This window comes from Peromyscus leucopus, chromosome 6 (assembly GCF_004664715.2).
Source record: "Peromyscus leucopus breed LL Stock chromosome 6, UCI_PerLeu_2.1, whole genome shotgun sequence".
NCBI classification, from domain to species: domain Eukaryota; kingdom Metazoa; phylum Chordata; class Mammalia; order Rodentia; family Cricetidae; genus Peromyscus; species Peromyscus leucopus.
In genome coordinates, this window is record NC_051068.1 from 62,841,101 (window position 1) to 62,861,613 (window position 20,513).

Below are 20,513 nucleotides of genomic sequence, written 5' to 3' on the forward strand. Positions count from 1 at the left end.
ACATAATGACTTTCGTTACATTGCTCTTTCCAGCTTTGGAGCGGTGTTCAGGGGGTAGGCCCCGCCGTGAAGTGCTTCAAATTACAGCCTCAGACTTCAGAGCCAGCTCTCCCGCCGCTTGGCCAAATCACCTCCCTACAAATAATCGGGTATGGGACTCCTTAAACACATTTTCTTCCTGGACTTCCAGGGATTGTGGCCTTTTCCTAACCCTCTATTAGCTGGAATACAGGGAGGCTTTATTCATTTATTTGTGTATTATCTATCTATCTATCTATCTATCTATCTATCTATCTATCTATTTATTTATTTTACAGAGCCAGAGATAAGCCTCTCCCATGCTGGCGAAGTATTCTACTCCCATTCCAACCCCAAGTCCTATCTAGTATTTAAAAGAAGTCAGACTTCATTGTTTAGATCAGTATTATGCTCTCAGTAAAACAGAAGTGAAAGCACAGATGCTCTCCCGGACCCCCATAGCCGCAGTTTCCCCCTTCCCCCATAGAGTGGTTCATTTGTTACAGCGGATAAACTTACTCAAACGCAAGGCGCGTCTTTACCACCCACACACTCCATAGTGTACACGGAGGAGGCTCATCCTTGCCGCGGCACACTCCATGGCTTTGGACTAATCTACAATGACGTGCATCACAGAGGAGTATCATTGCCAGAAACAACCAAATCCTGTTCCCTAGTGGGGTACAGTTTAAAGGGTGATAAAAGGGGAAAAGGGGCCCGATGTGGTGGTACACTATTGTAATCTCACCACTTGGGAGACAGAGGCAGAATGATCAGGAGGAGTTCGAGGCCAACTTAAGCCACATGTCCCAAAAAGGCCGGGGGTGGGGGGCAGAAGAGGGGAGGAAGAAGAGAGAGAGATAGACAGACAGACACGGTCAGAGACAGAACTCCCAGAGTCTAGACTCAACTCTAGGTGGTGCGCCCCAAGTGAAGTTCAGCCTCTCCTAGCTGGCGCATCTCTCCTAGCTCGCCCTGGAACCGGTTCCTCCCCCTTTTGTTTAAGTGTCAAGCGAATGGGTTTCCTGTTGACTCCGGGATATTGTGAAAGGGCAGGAAGAGGCCAGGCCTCCTCGTCTCTCTCTCTCCTCGCCATCCCCTTTATTTATTTTGTGCACGTCTGTTTGGGTTCTGGGGGTGTTTCCAGCTTGTGCTGCTGGAGGGCGGCCTCAGCAGCCCGTAACCCCTCCCCGAGGAGGCGAGGCCGGCCGGGAGCCCGCCCGGATCCCAGGCTGGACCTCGGTGGGGCGGAGAAGGGGCCAGGACGGGAAGCGAGCGGAGAGCGCCAGCCAAGGAGCTGCAGGCCGCCGGTGCGTGCCCAGGAGGCGGGGAGCTCGGCCCGGCCCGCGCCCCAGCTCCGCGCGCTGCAGGTGGAACCGTCCTTCCCCGCCGAGCGCGCTGGCGAGGGGCGCCCGCTGCCCGCAGCTCGCCCGCCGTCCCCGGGCTGCGCGGTGGCGCCTCGCCCATGGCTGAGGGCCGGCGGCGGGAGGACGAGGAGGAAGAGCTGCGAGAGCGCCGGGAGCTCGGGGGACCGCGCCGCGCCCGGGGCCGCGCGCTCCCGGGCCACTCGGCCGCAGGTGAGACGCGTGGGGGACGAGGGGACCAGGGCCACCCCGCGGTGGGGGACGCGCCGAGGACCCGGCTCTCCGTGGCCACTCACGCCCTGCCCCGCGCGGCGGCAGTTCTCGCTGCAGCCTGGGGGAACTGACACCTTTAACTCGTGGAGGCGAGAGGGCGGGACAGTGGCCATGCCATCCTTAGTCTCCTTTTCGGGCTGAGCCCGAGAGAATTCAGATTGCTCGCTTTACCTGCTCAGTGGCCTTGGAGCTGAAAACTCCAAAATTTCCGTGCAAACTCGATCCAAGGCTGCTGGCTTGGAACTTGTGGCTGGGTGATAACTTATCTGTGGGTGAGTCAGAGGCCAGGAAGAACTCCCTAGGTCTGGCTCTCTGGGTGGACAACGACCCCTCCCTGTGGTTTCGCCTGCAGCCACCTCAACCTGGTCAGACCACGTGCCCATACTGAGTCAAGTCTTGTTTCGGCGGGCGGCGGCGGGTGAACTTCGGACCTCTGGTGCCTTCCTTCCCTCCCCCACGCACCAATTTTCTGCTTGGGAGTAATTCGTCGAAACTACCCTCCCCGTGGTGGTGCCCAGTGTAGTTGGACTGGGGATCATTTGGGGCCTGTAGTTACCTTTATGATCTTGTTTGGGGGCACACAAAAGCTGCACGGATCAAGTAGCTTGGCGGATAATGTTTAAGATTAAATGTAGACCCACACTCCTCCCCTTTTTTCGGGGTGTTTTCCCCCAATCTAACCTAATGGGCAGGATATTATTGGGCCTTTGGTTCCAGCTGGTTAACCACAGTTATCAGCACCTGGAGGAAAGAATTAGCCTAGAGGGAGATGCAGAGAGGTGAAGGATTTGGAAAGATCCAAGTGGATTCCATTCACCAGGTGGGAGTCTCCTTGGAAAGTAAACATGGGGGAGCTTTTCCCTGTGACCACCAGGAGAAAGTTGGGTCTGTACAAATGGAGGGCAGAAAATGGGATGCCATGGAGAAAGGAAGTTCGTCAGAGCAGGATACTCTCGGTAGAAGTCCTGGAACCTCAAAAATAACTTCCTGTGCCCGTTACTGAGCCTTTTCTTCAGAGTAAAGATACTTGACTGTCACCATGAACACCACCTGGTCATCACTGGTAGTTTTGTTCAGTGTATCCCCTAAATGAAATAACACGGAATTGTTGAGTAAATGATTCGAGAATACCATGGGAAAAGTTCGCAAAGATATACCCCCATTGCTTTATGGATTTAAAAAGTGTGGGCTCTTCTGGATTCCTGGTACCTGTGAGCAAAGCTTCACGTTACAAAGGACCGCACTGTGGAGACTGTGTTGGCATGTAAACTAGATATGACCCAGCTCTGTGTTCAATATTTCCTCAGTGTGTTTTTTTTCCCAAGGCGTTTTTTGTAGCTTTTCACTAGTTCCATACTGTCTGAAGGCTGCCAGGGCCTAGTTAGGTTCTGTGATAATAGTTTGCCAAGACATGGTGGTGTGTAGTCTCTGCATTTAGAAATAGGTGTTTTCAGCTTTCTTATCTTTAATATGGCCTTTCTTCATGGAGGGGTGAGGGGACAGCAATTCCATAAGTAGGTCAAGAGGGTCAAACTTACAATTCTGGGTTTTATTGTCTTGGGGATAAATTATTTAATAGTTGACATGCTTTATAGGTGGTGCTTCTCCCGCCAAATTTATCACTGTGTTTTCAAACACTTTGCATTCCTTACCAAGCTTGGGCATTAACTCTGGTGCTTGACTGGTGCCCCCTTCCAAGTGAGAGTGTGAACTGACGCAGGCCTAAGGTCCCCTGTTTCTTCCTTATTGTAGTTCATTCTGCCTGTTCTCAGGGTTCCTTCCTTCCTCCTTCACGTTGAAGGTTTCCCTTCTAAAGATTTCTCCTTCTCTTTAATCTCATCTAACCTGATGCATGCCATAACCCCGGGCCTTGGAGACTCGAAACAGCCAGTGAGCTTTCTCGCCCTGGTAACTTATCTGTAGTTACATAAACGTATCTATTTTTGCAATAGACTTACAACACATTATAAAGTGAAGAGTATTCTAACTTATGCCAGAGTAAGAAAAAGAATATCAGTTCCTTAGAATCATGCTTCTATCCCTCCCAGACATTCTCTCTGTATATATAGTTAACCATTAAAACCTTTTCCCGTGTGTGGGTCTGTGTGTGGGTCTGTGTGTGTGTGTGTGTGTGTGTGTGTGTGTGTGTATTTCTAGGGACTAAATCCAGGCCATTGTGTGTGCTAGGCAAGTGCTCTACTACTTGATATTAAAAAAAAAAACAAAAAAACCTGTTTCCTATTTTGTCTTTAAAATTTTACCACACACATCCTATATATAATATTACGTTTATAGCCTGACTTAGGTAGAATCATCCTGAATGTAGTTTTTCCAAGGTCATGCCCAGTCTGGCCTCAAATTAACGATCCAACTGCCTCAGCCTTCTAAGTGCTGGAATTATAGGTGTAAGACACCAGATCATGCTTTTTAAAATTTTATTTTGTGTTTCTTTGATGACAGATGTAGGGTATCCTTGGAAAACAAAAGTGATTTTAGGAATCACTATTTCATCTTACACATAGGAAGTTAGCTGACTTGGCTCCTATCTTCTTCATAAAATATATCTAAGTTTTCTCAGGTTTTTTGTTGGTTGTTTGTGGGGGCAGGGAACATGCTAGAGACTGAACCCAGGGCCTTACCTATGCTAACATGGCTCTTATCAGCCCTATTTTTTTTTAATTTATTGTTTAAAGTTCCAAGATATTACCTAGGGCACCAAATGGACTATTTCCTCCTGTTATTATTATTATTATTATTATTATTATTATTATTATTATTATTATTTATTACTACTACTACTATTCTATTACCCCACACCCATTACTTCTTTGTGATTCCAGTCTTCTCTTAGTGATTAAGAGAACCACACAGAAAATGTTATAACATACGAGGGGTGAGAGAGAGGGGGATTAAAAGAGAGAGGAAACAGTAGAATGAAGGGAAGGAGGAGGAAGAAAAAGCCAACTGCAATTTTGCAGCCATGGAGAAGCTACCTAGCTGGCATTAACTTGTGAGCGGACGGAGCAGAGAGGATTACCATGCACCGATGCTCGTGGACACTACGCTGTTGTCAGCCTGACACCGTGTGAGATCTTCACTGTTGGTGGTGTGATACGAAATCCTTCATTGCCTCACGTGACAGTTTTAGTATAAAAGCCAGGCACATTTTAATTCCTGGAGCACCTTACTCACCCATTAGACGTCAGTCTCAAGCAGGGAAGACGGCTGTGGGTGTGTGGGTCAAGTGATTCTCAAACTTTTCCTTTGTGTATCAAAACTGCCTTCTAGGGCTTGTTCAGTCGGACTGCTAACTGTCCTCTCAGGTCTCTGATCTCCACTGGTTGGGGGATGACTTGCTGGAGCTGTGCCCTCCTTCTACCATGTGGGTCTCAGGGAGCAAACCCAGGTCAGCTCTCCCCTTTCTTCACTGAACCGTCTCACAGGCCCGGATCGGAGCCTGTTCTCAATGTACTCCCAGAGATTTTTATGCCTCTGGTTCCTTCAGAAGGGTTCCTTTGAACAGAGCAATTGAAAAACAATGAGATTAACACAAAGAGAGCCACAGACTAGCACATAAGCTTATTTTTCATTGTGGGGTTCTTGGCAGCTTAAAGGAGTCGTGGTTGATTGATGTGGGCCAGCCTACATCATCAACGGCATTCTCTGTTCTTGACTTCTTCTTTCTTGTCGTTGGTCAGCAATTCTTCATCTATCTGCACAGCTAAGTCTGGTGTGTTGGTGTTGCCAAGTTGCACTGGTTAGTGCCGGTGAAGTGGACCACGTGGAGGGCAAGGGGAAGTGAAAGCTGGGGTGCCCAGTTCTTTCCAGGTTTCCGGAAACTATCTTGGCTTTTAATACGGAAAGTTCTTGGGAAACTCCCAAGTATTAGGTGCATCAGGATGTAGCTGCAAACCCAGCAAAGCTAAGGTTGGACAGCTTCTTCTGACCTGGGAGGAAGAGGGAGGAAAAGGAAGGATGAAGTTGGCTCATGCATACATCAGAGTAAGCATCGTGGGTTTTTTTTGTTTTTGTTTTTTTTCAGTCAGCGTTGTTTGTAAGATTGATAATGTCACAGGTTGTTGTAGGTTTTTATCACAGTTGTGTAGAATGGATCTTCTTAAATATTTTTTTCACTTAACACCCTTTTTTGACCAGAAAATTTTTATATATCCCTGGATGTATAAGCCTATAAAAACACTAACTGATAAGAAATCATAAAGAATTTTTATGTTGAAACAATTCTTTGATATACATGTAATTTTTCCACTTATTAAAGAGAAAAGCGGATTTGCATGCTAATCGGCTGGATCTGGTTTTTTATGTTTGAAATCTTGGCTGAAATGTTAGTCTGCTGGATGTCAGAACGTCTCCAGTCTTTTTCCGAGTTGGTGGGTATTTTAATTTTATAGTTGTCAGTGCTGAGGATGCTACTCATAGAAGCACACGGTCCAGAATGCCTGAGGTCATGTTAAGAACACACAGTCCAGGATGATTGAAGTCATGTTAAGAACACACACTCCAGAATGACTGAAGTCATGTTGAGCGCTATTTCACAGATTGTTGGAAATTCTGTTCCAATCCCAAGATGAAATTCATTTAATGATTTTGATTGGTTGGTTGGTTGATTGGGTTTTTTTTTTTTTTCTGTTTTTGTTGTTGTTGTTGTTTTGTTTTTGTTTTCAAGACAGGGTTTCTCTGTGTAGCTTTGGCTGTACTGGAACTCACTCTATAGACCAGGCTGACCTTGAACTCAGAGATTCACCTGCCTCTGCCTCCCAAGTACTGAGATTAGAGGCTGCACTACCACCGTCCGGCTCCATTGAATGATTTTTTAAAATGAAACAAGTCAGTATCTCAAATAGCAACTTTAAAAATCAAACATTCCAACATAATGCAAATCAAATATATAGTGATTTGATACATGCCGAAGAATGGTTCTAAGAAGATATTGTCATTATTTTCCATAATTAATTCATGCTATGTCTATAAAGCAGAAACTTCTTATATACAGTAAAAAAAAAAAAAAAAAAAAAAAAAGACACTGTAATTTACAACATAAAGTAGTCTCAAATCTGAGCCAAGGTGTTTCAGGAAGTGTTTGTTGGTGGTGATTGGTGTGGTGATGTGTGGTGCAGGCTCTGGTTGGTGTGGTGACATGTGTGGTGTAGACTGTGTGTGTTATGTGTTCAGAACCAGGGCTACAATGGAGCCCAGGGCTGTAACACAGGCAAGAACTGTCAGAAACTGTTGAATCTGCTACACATTTGATTTTGAATTTATTTTTGGTCTTTGCACATTCAGAAACATTTTACTATTTCCAATGTTTTTTTTTTTTACAAAACCACATTCAGTTATGTGACCCCATATGCAGTTCACACTTCAGAAGCTGTGATAAATACATTATGGTTTTTTTCCATTCTTTTATTGGTTTTTGGAGTTTTTTTCTTTTTCTTTTTTTTAAACTAAGGTATCTAAAATTTTGTGAGTAGTTATATGTACTACAAATATTTTCTACTCTGATGCTTATCTATTTATTTATTATTTTCTTTGTGGTCTCTTTGATGTCAACCTTTATCATTTCAATGTAAACAGCTATGTGATTTTTTTTTCCTTTATAATTTTTCCACTTCCTCTTCCTGGTTAGTAAATGCTACCCCTACAATAAAATCACGAGAGCATTTTCTCTGTAGTGTTTTATGGTGATACTCCAAGAATACAGCCAGACATGTGGTAAATAGTGATAGTTATTAGTGTTTACTTTATATCTGCTCTTCACTATTACTAAATTACCTGATACTTAATTCAATCTGAATTTCTGTTCCATTTGGGGATTAGTTGTGGGTTTTTTTATTTATTTGTTTGTTTGGTTGGTTTTTCAGGACAGGGTTTTTCTATGTAACAGCTCTTGTCTGTCCTGGAACTCACTCTGTAGCCCAGGCTGGCCTCGAACTCACAGAGATGCACCTGCCTCTGCCTCCCGAGTGCTGGGATTAAAGGCATGCGCCACCGCTGCCCGACTAGTTTTGGTTTTTTTTATCAGCAGAAGAAGCATCAGGCAGATGGAGTGTCACACTTAACAGTCAGATATGGTCACTGTGAAATGCACCTTAGTCCCTACCAGACTCCCAAAGCCTGAGACTGGTTCTTCATCTTGGCATTCTGCAAGCCATCAGATGAAGATGAAGATGAAGAAGAAGAGGAAGAAGAAGGTGATGATGATGATGACTATGTGTGTGCATGGGTGCTTTGCCTGCGCGTAGGTCTGTCTACCACGTGCCTCGTGCCCACAGAGGTCCGAAGACGGTCTGGAGTTCTAGATGGTTGTAAGCCATCATGTCGGGGCTGGGAATAAAACCGGATCCTCTGCAAGAGCTACAAGTGCTCTTGACTGCGGAGCCAGCTCTCTTGCCCCCATATGGATTATTTTAACGTGGCCCAATAGTAATGTTTAGGTTTCATTATTGTCACAAATGAAAAGTTTGTTCCTGTGACTTAATTTCAACAAGTCAAAGTTGACCATTTCCTTCCTCCTTCTCTCCTCAGTCCTGGAGGTCAAACCCAGGGCCTTGAGTATGCCGGAGAAGCCCCTAAGGAAGCGAGTGCCCTAGGGAAAGCCTGCGCTACACGAATGCACAGCACATACACATACACATACACACACATACATACACACATACATACACACACACATATACACACATACATACACATATACACACATACATACACATATATACACATACACACATATACACACATATACACACATACATACACACACACATACACACATACATACACACACATATACACACATACATACACACATACACACACATATACACACATACATACACATATATACACACATATACACACACACACACATACATATACACACATACACACATATATACACACACACATACATACACACACATACACACATACACGCACATCACATACACGCTCGCACACACACCTCTTCACACTCTCATTTGCTTTCTTTCAATTCCTCCTCTTCTCTTTTCAAATTTATTTCTAAGCTAAAAGAGCTGACAATTTTTTTTCTGCATTTCACAATACACATGAAAGCTCACTCCTCCCTCTAATCTATATTTTTAATTATGTCTATGTAAGTATTTGCCTTTGCACATGTGTGCCGTGCACGCCCCTGGGGGCCTGCAGAGGCCAGAAGTGGGTACTGGGTCTCCTGGCCCTGGAGTTACAGACTATCATAAGCTACCGTGTGGCTGTGGAGAACTGAACCTGGGCCCTCTGCAAGAGCAGCAAATCCTTTCCAGATACTTCAGCAAAAATAGCAAAAGGCCGACATAAAATAAACACTAACGACCTTATAAATATTTACATGTCTGGCAGTGTCCTAGGGGCATCATCATGCAGCATTACAGAGAAAATATTCTCCTGACCTTCAGGGATAGTGCAAAGAGCATGGGGTCACGCTTGCAGCCCACCCTGGCCTCAGACTCGTGATTCTCCTGCATCAGTCTCTACAGGGCTGGCGTTGCAGGTGTGCCGGCCCTGTAATCACACCCGACCGGCGCAAACCTATTTCTCACTAGGGTGTGTCCTTCCATTCTTCTTTGTCTTTGCCTCGTTGACCCATGTACTTCTGTAACTTCATCAGCTTACAGCCATTCTGGGGAGAGCATGAGCATGCCGTTTTCGGTGAACATTTCATCTTTGCGTCCAATCCCACCTCGTTTCGCTTGGGAGCCTCCAGCGGGTGACAGCATCTTTCTGGGTCTTCAGGTTTGCTTTCAGACTTTGTGTTGTGGGCAGAGGGATAATGCCGGGGTAGAGCCCCGGTGCCCTGCACATGCCGAGCAGGTGCCGCCGCCGCCGCCGCCGCCGCCGCCGGTCCAGACAGCTCCTCTTGCCTTCGCTTTTGCTTGCTGGCCTTACTGTGTTGCAGGATCCCTACCGTATCGCATTTCCTTGCCGTGTCTCTAGGCTTCTTGTGGCTGTGGCAGCTCCCTGGATTTTTCTTGGTTTTGATACCTTTGACGTGTCTCCACTGGGATTCGTCTGATTTGTTTCAAAGTCTGAGAAGCCACTTACTTGTTTGCTGTGTGAGAGAGTGAGGCTGTGGGTGGGCTGTAAAAGGGCCTGGTCTCACTTTCACCCTCGTTGAAGCAGAGGCAGGGGCTCTCTGGGTTCCTGCTGCTGGGCTGTGCACCAGGGTAGCTTGTCCAGGAGCTTCTGGGTAATTCTGTCTCCGCCTTCTGTCTTACATTAGGAGTGCTAGGATTATATTATATTATAGATGTGTGCTCTCTCATCTGTCTTTTTATATGGTTCTGGGCATCAAATCGGGTCCTTACCCATTAAGCCATCTCCCTGGCCCCCCTGATGTTTTTCTAAAGACTAGACTGGGCACTAGGAAGACCACAGAGGTGAAGTGCCATCTTTATTCGGTATCATGGATGTATACTAGTCTTACTACTTACTCTTGTGGATGCTGACTTTGGTGGCTGGCGTGGACAGTGACTGTTGGTTTCTATACCTCAGCTTTGTTCCCTGGAACTTCTGTAGTGTATGAAGGGAAGGAAGTCACTGTGCAAGCCACTCCAACAGAGTGAGATGCTCTGACATACATTAAATAATAATTATTCTGCGTGAAAGACCTATGGTGGATTTTTTTTTTCAAGACAGGGTTTCTCTGTGTAGCTTTGCACCTTTCCTGGAACTCACTTGGTAGTCCAGGCTGGCCTCGAACTCACAGAGATCCGCCTGGCTCTGCCTCCCGAGTGCTGGGATTAAAGGCGTGTGCCACCACTGCCCGGCCCCTATTGTCAATTTTAAGTGTCATGTATTTCAGGCTGGGCTCAACCTTGTTATGTAGCCAAGAATGACCTTGAACTTGTGATCTTTCTGCCAGCATCCTCGAGTGCTGGGGTTAAGAGCTGCTGCCTCCATTCTTGGTTTCCAGCGTTCTGAGACTCAAACTCGGGGGCCTTCAGGCCTGCTGGGTGAGCACTCTACCAACCTAACACCATTCCCGCCCTGAGATGATTCCTTTCCACTCCCTCAGCACCTTCAGCTCTGCAGAACAATGGGGTTTCCTTTGGTCCCGGAGAATCTCTGTTTCGCCACCCCAAGTCTCTGTATGATTTCATTTCATAATTGAAAAGAGAAAGATGCGAAATACACACGTGATTAAGGTGACCCTGCAACTAAGACTCATTCACACTGGAGCGCTCCAGCGACAGGTACGATGACTAATATACATTCCTTTCCCATTTCGGAGATGGAGAGGAAGTCAGAGAGCAGGAGAGGATTTGGAAAAACACTGGGCTCTGATGAATCAGAGAATGAGCTACTGTTTTGTTGTGCACTAGGTACCAGGCAGTAGTCTAGTGTTGTACACATATTTTTCTCCTTCAGCCCTGGCAAGAGTCCTGTGAAGTAGATCTGACTCTTTCCTTCATTTGATGGGCGAAGGGCCGAAAACCTGCAAAAGGGTGGATAATCCACAGAAGGCCACACAGGTCGTGACAGAATAGGACGGAGGTGCAGACACTTGTCTACCCAGTGCTCATTCGTCACGCCATCCTGGTGACCGGAACGCCTGTTGTTGCTGAGTATGGCAGCCGTGGTTACCTGTGAAACTGCTTCTGGCCTGCTCATGAGGAGCAAGTGGGTGTTGAGTGGGGTTCCCGAGAGCTTTGTTCTTTAAGGGGTTAACTCGGAGGCTGGAGAGAGGATGGTTCAGCAGTTCCGGGCAGTGACTTCCCCTCCACAGGATCTGGGTTTGATCCCAGCATCCACGTGGTGTCCCACAACCGCCTCCAACTCCAGTTCTAGGGGGTCTGACGGCCTCTTTGGGCCTCCAAGAGCACTGCATGTGTGTGGTACACAGACACACATGCAGGCAAGACGCACCTGCATGTTTAAAAACAATCTTAAAGGCGTTAACTCAGTTGCACAGAATGGCCCTTTTTCTATCCCCCTCATTCCCCCTGCTTCTACACGTTGGTAAGCTTTCTCTCGCAGTCACAAAATGCCTGCGAAAGTCAACCTAAAGGAGGAGAGGGCTATTTGACTCTTGGGTTCATAGGTGTGGGGTCTGCACTGGCTTAGTCCCATTGCCCTTGAACCTGTGGCCAAGTGATACTCTCATGGCCAGTAGTTCTTAGCACAAGAAGCCTTTCTCTCAATGGTAGCTGGAAGCCAAGAGACAGAAGAGAAGGTACCAGGCTTCTAGTGGCCTAACTTCTGTTTACTAGGGCTCGCCTCATATCGGTTCCAACTTCCCCAAAGTGCCCCAGGCTGAAGACCAAGCCTTCAACATGTAGGCCTCGGGGATATTGAGGATCCAAGTGATAGCATGCCAGGAATCAAGATCTCTAGCTCTCAGTAGCATCCCAGGCCCCAGGAGCAGGAAATGACTATGGTGGAGCAGAAAAGCATATGGGAGTAGAGTATAGTGGAAAAATAGGTGAGATCCTAGTTCCCGATGATAATGGAATCACCATATGAACTTTTGCTTGCCTTCCTTCTGTGAGAGAGAAGAACAGCAACAGCAGAAACTGTCTTGAGTAAGCCACTCCTGTCCCGTGCCTCTAACCACAAGTCCAATGTAGTCCTTGACTGGGAGAGGCTCCAACTTGATGTTTTTACTTGCCTTACCTTACCACTAAACTATAATGTACTTCGTTAAAACAAGGCTGCCAGAGGATGCCCAGGTCTGTCTGAGGCTGGAGAGTTGGCTCAGCTACTGGCTGCTTTTTAGACAACAGGGGTTCAGTTCCTAGTACCCAGTGGTGGCTCACCATGGTCTGCAATGTCAGTCCCAGGGGATCTGATGCCCTCTTCTGGCCTCCTCAGACATCAGGCATGTACATGGTACATAGACTTCAGTGCAGGCAAAAAGACACACACACACACACACACACACACACACACACACACACACACACACACACCAAACAAAAACAAACGCCTACATCCTTGTAATATTTTTGCTTTATTTTAATGACCTTGGACAAACCACTTCAGGTTTATGAGTCCCTCTTATTATTTTGGTTACCTCTTTGAGAATTCAAGAGGCTGATGAGGAGGAGTGTGTTTATAAGTTTGAAGTTCACATATACGATATGTAATGTTAAGGAGTCCGGGACAAGTCCTTTGGACAAGTCAGGAGAAGGAAGCCTATAGAACCTGAAAACAGTTTTTCTCTGGTTTTGGCATTGACCTACTGACAGCTTAATTTAGAATAAATGGATAGAAGCCATGGATAGAACAAATGGATAGAAACTGCTTTTCCTCCTATGCGCTGGAGCAGGTTATCATTGGCATTGCTAATGAAGACCATAATGCCAGCCAGGATGCTGCTGGGTAGGGGTCTGTGTTCCCATGTCCAGTATGGCTGCCTTCGTTACCACAGAGGTTTGTTTTCAGACGTTATGTTAATCAAAGAGTCATCGTATTGGAAGCTTGTTAATTTTTTCTTTCTTTCTTTCTTTTTTTCTTTTTTTTTTTTTCTTTTTTCTTTTTTTTTGCTCTGAGTCCCATTGAGTACGAGGGGTACAGAAGAGAATGTTTGTACAAGATGTAGAGGATTCTTTTTTTTCTGGTAATAAGTATCACCATTTCTAAATAGTCCTTTAAAAGTGTTACAGGGAAAAAAAAAAAAAAGTGTTACAGGGGCCGGGCAGTGGTGGCGCACACCTTTAATCCCAGCACTTGGGAGGCAGAGGCAGGCGGATCTCTGAGTTCGAGGCCAGCCTGGTCTACAGAGTGAGTTCCAGGAAAGGCGCAAAGCTACACAGAGAAACCCTGTCTTGAAAAGCCAAAAAAAAAAAAAAAAAAAAAAAAAAGTTACAGGGGTTCACCTAATACTGCAAAGCCCCCAGTGTGGGACCACTGGTGTCCAAGACCCCTTCTTATCCTGCAACCACACCCTTTGCTGTTCATCTCCTCCTGAGGACTTGTCATGTGGTGGAGAAAGCTGGTGCTCCCTGGAGGTTGCAGGTGGATTAGTGTTACTCAGCTGAGTCTTGTCGCTGGACTGGAGGATGGGGTCTCTTGCTCTCTCAGTGGATTCTGTTGAACTGTGGGGTGTGGATGCAAGCTTTTCAGACAGGGTTTCTCCTTGTAGCCCTGGCTGTCCTGGATCTCACTCTGTAACCCAGGCTGACCTTGAACTCAAAACTCACAAAGGTCCACCTGCCTCTGCCTCCTGAGTGCTGGGATTAAAGGCGTGTGCCACTATGCCTAGCTTATATTTGACTTTTTTTTTTCTTTTTGAGACAGGGTTTCTCTGTGTAGTTTTGGTGCCTGTTCTGGATCTCTCTCCGTAGACCAGGCTGGCCTCGAACTCACAGAGATCCACCTGACTCTGCCTCCCGAGTGCTGGGATTAAAGGCATGCATCACCACCGCCTGGCTATATTTGACTTTTAATAGGATACTTGTTGTAAAATGCCTTAATATCACAAACATTGGTTTTATCTTCTACCCTGTACTTTTTTCTTTTTTATATAAGTACTTTATAATGTGGCATATTTCCCATATTTCTGTAGCAGCAGGACCTCTGCAGTGCTTCTCAAATCTCATTGTGTCCAAAATCAGCTGGAGATCTTGCTAGAATACAGGTCCACATTTAGTAGGTTTTAAGAGTGCATTTTTCCTTCCCTTCTTCTCCTCTTGCTCTTCTTGACCTTCCCTCTCATCCCCTTTCCTCTCCTTTTCCTCTGCAATGGGTCTCAATGTGTTTCCCAGGCTGCTTTGGAATTCCTGGGTTCAAGAGATCCTCTTGCTACATTATCCTCCTGCGTCACCGGAACTACAGGCGACTACCCCTATGCTCTACAGAGGAACTCTGCATTTCTAACAAGCTTCGGGTGGTCCTGCCGTTGGCTGTCCCTGGACTGAATCTGAGGACCAGGTTCTCCCTGTCTGTCTTTTGGAGCAGTGACTCTCAACTCCAGCAGAGTATTAAACTCAACTCGGAAGCAGTGCGCATGTACCCCAACCCAGGGCCTGGCACACACCGGCGTGCTTTCTCTACTGAGCTATATCCTCAGCCATGGCTTTCGAGACCGTATCTTCATATGTAGCCCACGCTGGCTTCAGACCTGTAGGCTTCCAGCTGGCAGGTCTCCAGCCTCCTGCCTAGTGTTTAGGATTATAGGTGTGTGTGTGTGTGTGTGTGTGTGTCCCCACACCCTGCTGGTCTTGATTTTTAAACCATGACTTGATTTACTGTCGTTATATTTACTTTGATTATTTTATTCTCACCTGAATCCTTATGTAGAAGGTTGGAAAGCATCCTCTTCTGCTCATGGCCTGCCCTGTTGAGGGGAAACCATTTATCTAAGGAACTAGATCTTTATATTTTCCTGTCTTGTGTGAGTCCAAAGGGCATTAAATGTTTGTCCTATGGCACCATCAACGCAGCCTGTTGGCTTGTTGCTATAGGCATCTTGCTGCGTGGCATTATATGGCTATCAAGTCCAGCTTCCAGAGCCTTCCCACCAGCTGCCCTTGGGGATGGATGTTCTTGGCTGTCACCATAGAGAGGCTCTGTAGGGGCTGTGAGTTCCCTACACAAGGAGAGCCATGTGGCTACACATCTGCCACAACTTCATGTGTGCCCTGCACAGGAGGGCACAGCCATTGTGTCTCATCAATTGACTTTTAAATTTTAAAGTTCAAATTACATTTGTATATTTAGCCAGGACAAGGATGCTAATCAGCAAGTAAAGAGGGAGAGACCTGAAAGATAGTGCCATTAGAAGAGTTTGCAGCCACGTTTGGCATAGTGTGACAGGGTTATAATCTCAGCACTCAGGAGGTTGAGGCAGGAGGACCACAGAGTTTGAGGCCAACCTGGGTTAGGTCTCAAAACAAAATAAAAACAATCAAAAAACAAATTTAAAAAAACACCCACTTGCCTAATGAACCCACACTGTGATTGCAAAAGCCTCTAGTTCCCCGACTCCTCACCAAGCTATAATAAGAGTTATGTGTAGGGCTGGAGTGAGCCTTAGAGACGTTTCTGAGGATGCCCGCACTGTGGCCTGCACCAGGGGTGCTGGGGAGTCTTGAGTCCAGGAGTTCCAGGCCAGCCTTGGCAACAAAGTGACTGTTTAAAAGAACAAATGGTGGGCTGGAGAGGTGGTGTAGTGGTTAGGGGCACTTGTTGCTCTTCCAGAGAACCCAGATTCATTTCCCAGCATCCACCTGGAGGCTCACAACCACCTGTAACTCCAGCTCCAGGAGATCTCACACACCTGTCCTCTGAGGGCGCTGGACCAAGGTGTACAAACATATATACACATAATCTAAAGTCATAAAGTAAATCTATATAAAGTATGTGTCTAGAGGGGTCCTGAGGTAGGTAGGCCAGGTGATTCACTGAGTAAAGATGATAGACCCGAAGCCTGAACGTCTGAGTTCAGTGTCCAGGACCAGCATGATGGAAGGAAAGGACAGACTCCCGCTTTCCTACTGACATTCACCTGAGTGTCTTGGCATGACAACCCATGCTCACGACAGAAATAAATAAATATGTAATAAACTAAAGAAAACAAAAGATGAATCTCGGGGGCTGTAGAGACAGTTCAGTGGCCAAGTGGCTGCTCTTTCTGAAGACCTGGGCTATATCCCCAACGTCTGCATAGTGGTTCACAACTGTCTGTAACTCTAGTCCCAGGGGATCCAACAGCCACTTCTGGCTTTTGAAGGCACCAGACATGCACTTGCTGCACAGACATACACATAAAAAAAACTGAGAAACATTTTAAAAAAGGAATGTTACTTAGCCGGGCATCCAACCCTCATTCAGACTCCCTGGGCACCTTGCTTGTCTTAGATCACAGAAAGCTTACACACCCTTTTCTTGCACTTTATTTATTTATCTTATTTTTTTTTTCTTTGTTGCATTTTAAAACATGATTTCCCTAGAGTATCTGGCCAGGGGAACTCCATATTCTTCTTCTTCGCCAAAGTGACTAGACAATGCAACTGTACTTCCTGGCTCAGAAACAGTGGTAATTAATGCTGATAACATGGAATGAATGTTTACCCCTGGAGAGTGGGATGGAGGGGGGCCTGGAGGGTTTTCCTTTATATCCCTGTACTGTTTGAGCTTCTCCCGGTGAGTGCTTATTATTTTTGAAATTTAAAGAAAGGAAAATAAATTTGAAACCCGAAGGGTGAGGATAGGTCGGTAGCAGAGCTCCAGCTTAGCTGCCAGGGACCCGGGTTTGTCTTCAATACAGAAACAACAAAGAGAAACATGAGACGTGATTGCCGGCTGCTTTTGTATACTTTGTTCGTTTTATGATATTTTTAAAATGCTATTTTTCCCTGAGATGAGTTCCTGTAAAGATAATAGCAAATGCTGTCCTGTTGATAAAAGAAATGATTGATAAACTGTCGTGTGGACGACTTTAGGACGAGAGCGTGTAATTGTGTTTCCACGGCAGCTCACTTTTCAAAGCGCTGGCTAATTTATCATTTCTTCAGGAGTTTGATCTCTTATGCTATTTACTTGTTTTCACAAACACTGTAATCATTTGAAAAGCAAATCCTCATTTATAATCAAACTGTTGCCTGCTTAACATAATTAAAAACCCCCCAAGTATTCTCTGCTTTATTTTTTTTTTTATGTGTATTTTGTCTTTTTCTTGTGACCCAACAGAACCTCTTCTGAGGACTAGATTCAGGGGACATGCATTCTTTTGGTTTTTCAAGACAGGGTTTCTTTGTGTAGACCAGGCTGGCCTCAAACTCAGAGATCTGTCTACCTTTGCCTCCCCAGTGCTGGGGTTAAAGATGTGCACCACCACCTGATTGAGACACACATTCTAAATGCTGAACCTCAATGGGCATGGTGGAGCACACCTTTAATCCCAGCACTCACGAAGCAGAAGCAGGTGGATCTCTGGGTTTGAGGCTAACCTGGTCTACAGAGTGAGTTCTAAGTCAGTCAGATTATATGATATAGAAAGATCCTTCCTCAAAAAGCAAAAACAAAACTATTCTTAATTAGATGTGCAACTTCCTACTGGCCAGCTGTCCTAGTTAGTTAGCATTAATTGTCAATCAATTGTGACAAAGTCTAGACTGGCAGGCTGGGGGGTGGAGACGTGGTAAAGAGTATCAGTTGAGTAGTAGTCTATCTGGTTGATCTGTGGCCAAGTCGCTGAGGCATGTCTTGATTGATCTGGGAAGACCCACCCCTGTGGGTAGTGCCATTATCAGTGACTAGCCAGAGAGCTAGCCCCAGCCTCCCTCCATGGTTTCTGCTTCAAGCACTTGCTTGAGTTCCTGCCATGACTTCCCTCAATGATGGGCTGTGACCTGGAAGTGTAAGCCAAATAAATCACCACCACCCCCCACACACCAGTTGTTTTTGGTCAGTGTTTTATGCAGTAACAGAAAGAAAGTTAAGGGGCTGGAGAGATGACTCAGGAGTCAGGAGCACCGAATGCTCCTCCAGAGGACCTGGGTTCAATTCCCAGCACCCATTTGGCAACTAACAACTATCTGTAACTCCAGTTTCAGGGGATCCAGCACCTTCTTCTGGCCTCTGAGGGCACTGGATACACATGGTGCACGGTATACATGCAGATAAAAATACCCATACACATAAAAAAGAAAAACAACCAAGAAAAGGAAATTAAAATATCAACTATATGATCTTGACTCACTCTTCTCAGAATCTTTACTGACAAATATGAAGGATTTGGACCTTGGCCCCAAGCTTATGACTGTTATAGATAAAGTTTTATTGGCACACAGCCACACACATTCACATGGCTATTTTGTCTTACACCTCCAAAGGAGTTGCAGTAGAATCCATGTGACTGCAAGCTTGAAATACTTGCTCTCTTACCCTTTGGAGAAAAAGTTTGCTAATTCTTATCAAGTTTCCTTTCAGGCTTAAAATTCTTGATTCTAGATTTGGACATTTAAGCCAATATCCCCACAGGCCCCTTCTTAGTAAATTACTAGAAAAATTCAACTAGAAGAGGGAGAAACACCTTAAATTATACATTATTATTTGTTAGCTACCTGAACCTGACCTATTTTGTCACTAATGCTGTGGTTAAAACAAGCTTTAAATCTCACTGTCTATTCAGCTAGAGAGGTATGCACAGGCTCACCCTGGCGCTCTTCTGGGATCCTGGCTCCTAAGAGCTATGGACAGAACTATGGTAGGAACAATGGACAGAAATCCACCTGCCAACATTAAAGCTCAGGCTCAGGGTTGCAGATGTCAGTTCTCACATTTCTTTGGCTAACCTAGCATTAACAGCACCAGGCGGCTGCACTCTCCTGTGGGAGGCCCTGTAGGCCATGGGGGCCTGGAGCAGATGGCCAGAAGAAGTAGTGACGTCTTCCTTGCCTCCTTAAAGCTTTGCTAGTTTGAAGAGACTGAAACTGTTGGCAGAAACTTGTTTTGGAATTCTTTGCCCAACACTTTTCATAAACTCCCTGCAACTAAGAAATAACTAGAAACTGGCCCAGTGAGCTTTTGGAATAGGCTGGTTTTCATAACTTGCTTGTTCAAAACCCAAAGTATAGGGTGTGTTTTTAGAAGTTGAAAGTGACACTATGAAGGATTTCGATCAGGTCCATTCAGAACTCCTCGGACACTAGCCCAGGCTCTTCAACTGGATTCATGTCTTTTTCCTTGTATGGCACTCACTTGGAAGTCTCTGCAGCAAGAGTGCATTTCTCTTCCTTGTTTGTGGTCTTTATGCCAGCCCCCTCTTTCCGAATTAAAAATAGCTTCATTGAACCCTTAGGGGGATAGGATATTTCTCCTAAACTCCAAATACTTGCCTTTGATGAGTATTTTAGTTTCCCAGCGCCAAAAAATGTGTTTTTTATTATTCCAAACCCACTGGTAGAAAATATTGATCAAACAACTTCTGTCACTTCTCTCCGCCTTGCCTATTGATATAGAATTTTTGATGACATTAACCAATTCTGAAGCGTAAGAGTTGCGGCATCCCAGATTTCTGTTGTAAGCCGGTTTTTAAAAGCTTAGTTTTAAGAGTTGAGCACTGTTTGTTCCAGTATTTCAGAAGGAATCGTGGCACAACAGCCGTGTCCTCAAGCCCAGCTCAGAGGGCCGCAGTGGGAACGCTGTGCTGCCCAGAGGTTTAAACCTTCCACGTCGTCCCATCTGTGGAGTCTGGTTTTCTTTCAATAGCCAGAATTCGGGAAAATGATTCCTTTTCTAGGTTAGACGCTCCTTGACTTTCCCCCTCTTCAGGAGGCGGAGGTCAGGACCCCGGGAAAGGCTGTTTTGCCATCACCTAGGGCTTTCTGTGCTTGCAAAGGTGCTCGAATATTTTGAAAATCATAAGAAAAATACGTGAATGTGCGTTTTCTTTTTTAGTACGGTATTGGCAGTGTGGAGAAGATAGTCCATAATTTGAAAGGATCTTTCTTATTTCTCTGCCCCTGCTCCTCCTTCTGAATTGTGGCATGTCTGCTGGGATCACTAAAGGGTCCTTCAAATTGCACCTATCTCTATTAGTCTCCTGTTGCTTTTGTAACGATTTACAAATTAAAGGCTTCAAACAACACGAAATTAAGAGTGTGTAGTTCTGGAGGTTCAAAGTCTAGAATCAGTCTCACTGCACTAAAAGAGTGTTTGGCGGGCGATATTTCTGTAGGCCCACAGATAGTCCATCGCTTTACTTTTTATTTAGAGACAGGGTTTCTCTGTGTAGCCCTCTCTTGCCTGAAACTCACTCTGTAGACCAGGCTGGCCTCTGAGTCACAGTGATCCACCTGCCTCTGCCTCCACAGTGCTGGGATTAGGTGTGCACCATCATACTTTTTAGATTTTAGGAGCCAAGTATATTCC

At 45.6% G+C, this 20,513-nt stretch overlaps 1 protein-coding gene across 1 annotated transcript in view; it reads left to right on the top strand.

Moving 5' to 3' along the window:
- The first annotated feature begins 1,348 nt into the window (after positions 1 to 1,348).
- Positions 1,349 to 20,513, top strand: part of Sh3d19 (SH3 domain containing 19) — a 169,375-nt gene continuing 150,210 nt past the window's right edge. Inside the window, exon 1 of the mRNA XM_037206704.1 lies at positions 1,349 to 1,595. Within this exon, the coding sequence (XP_037062599.1) occupies positions 1,484 to 1,595 (112 nt within the window). The 5' untranslated portion in view covers positions 1,349 to 1,483. The remainder of the gene's footprint in view (positions 1,596 to 20,513) is intronic.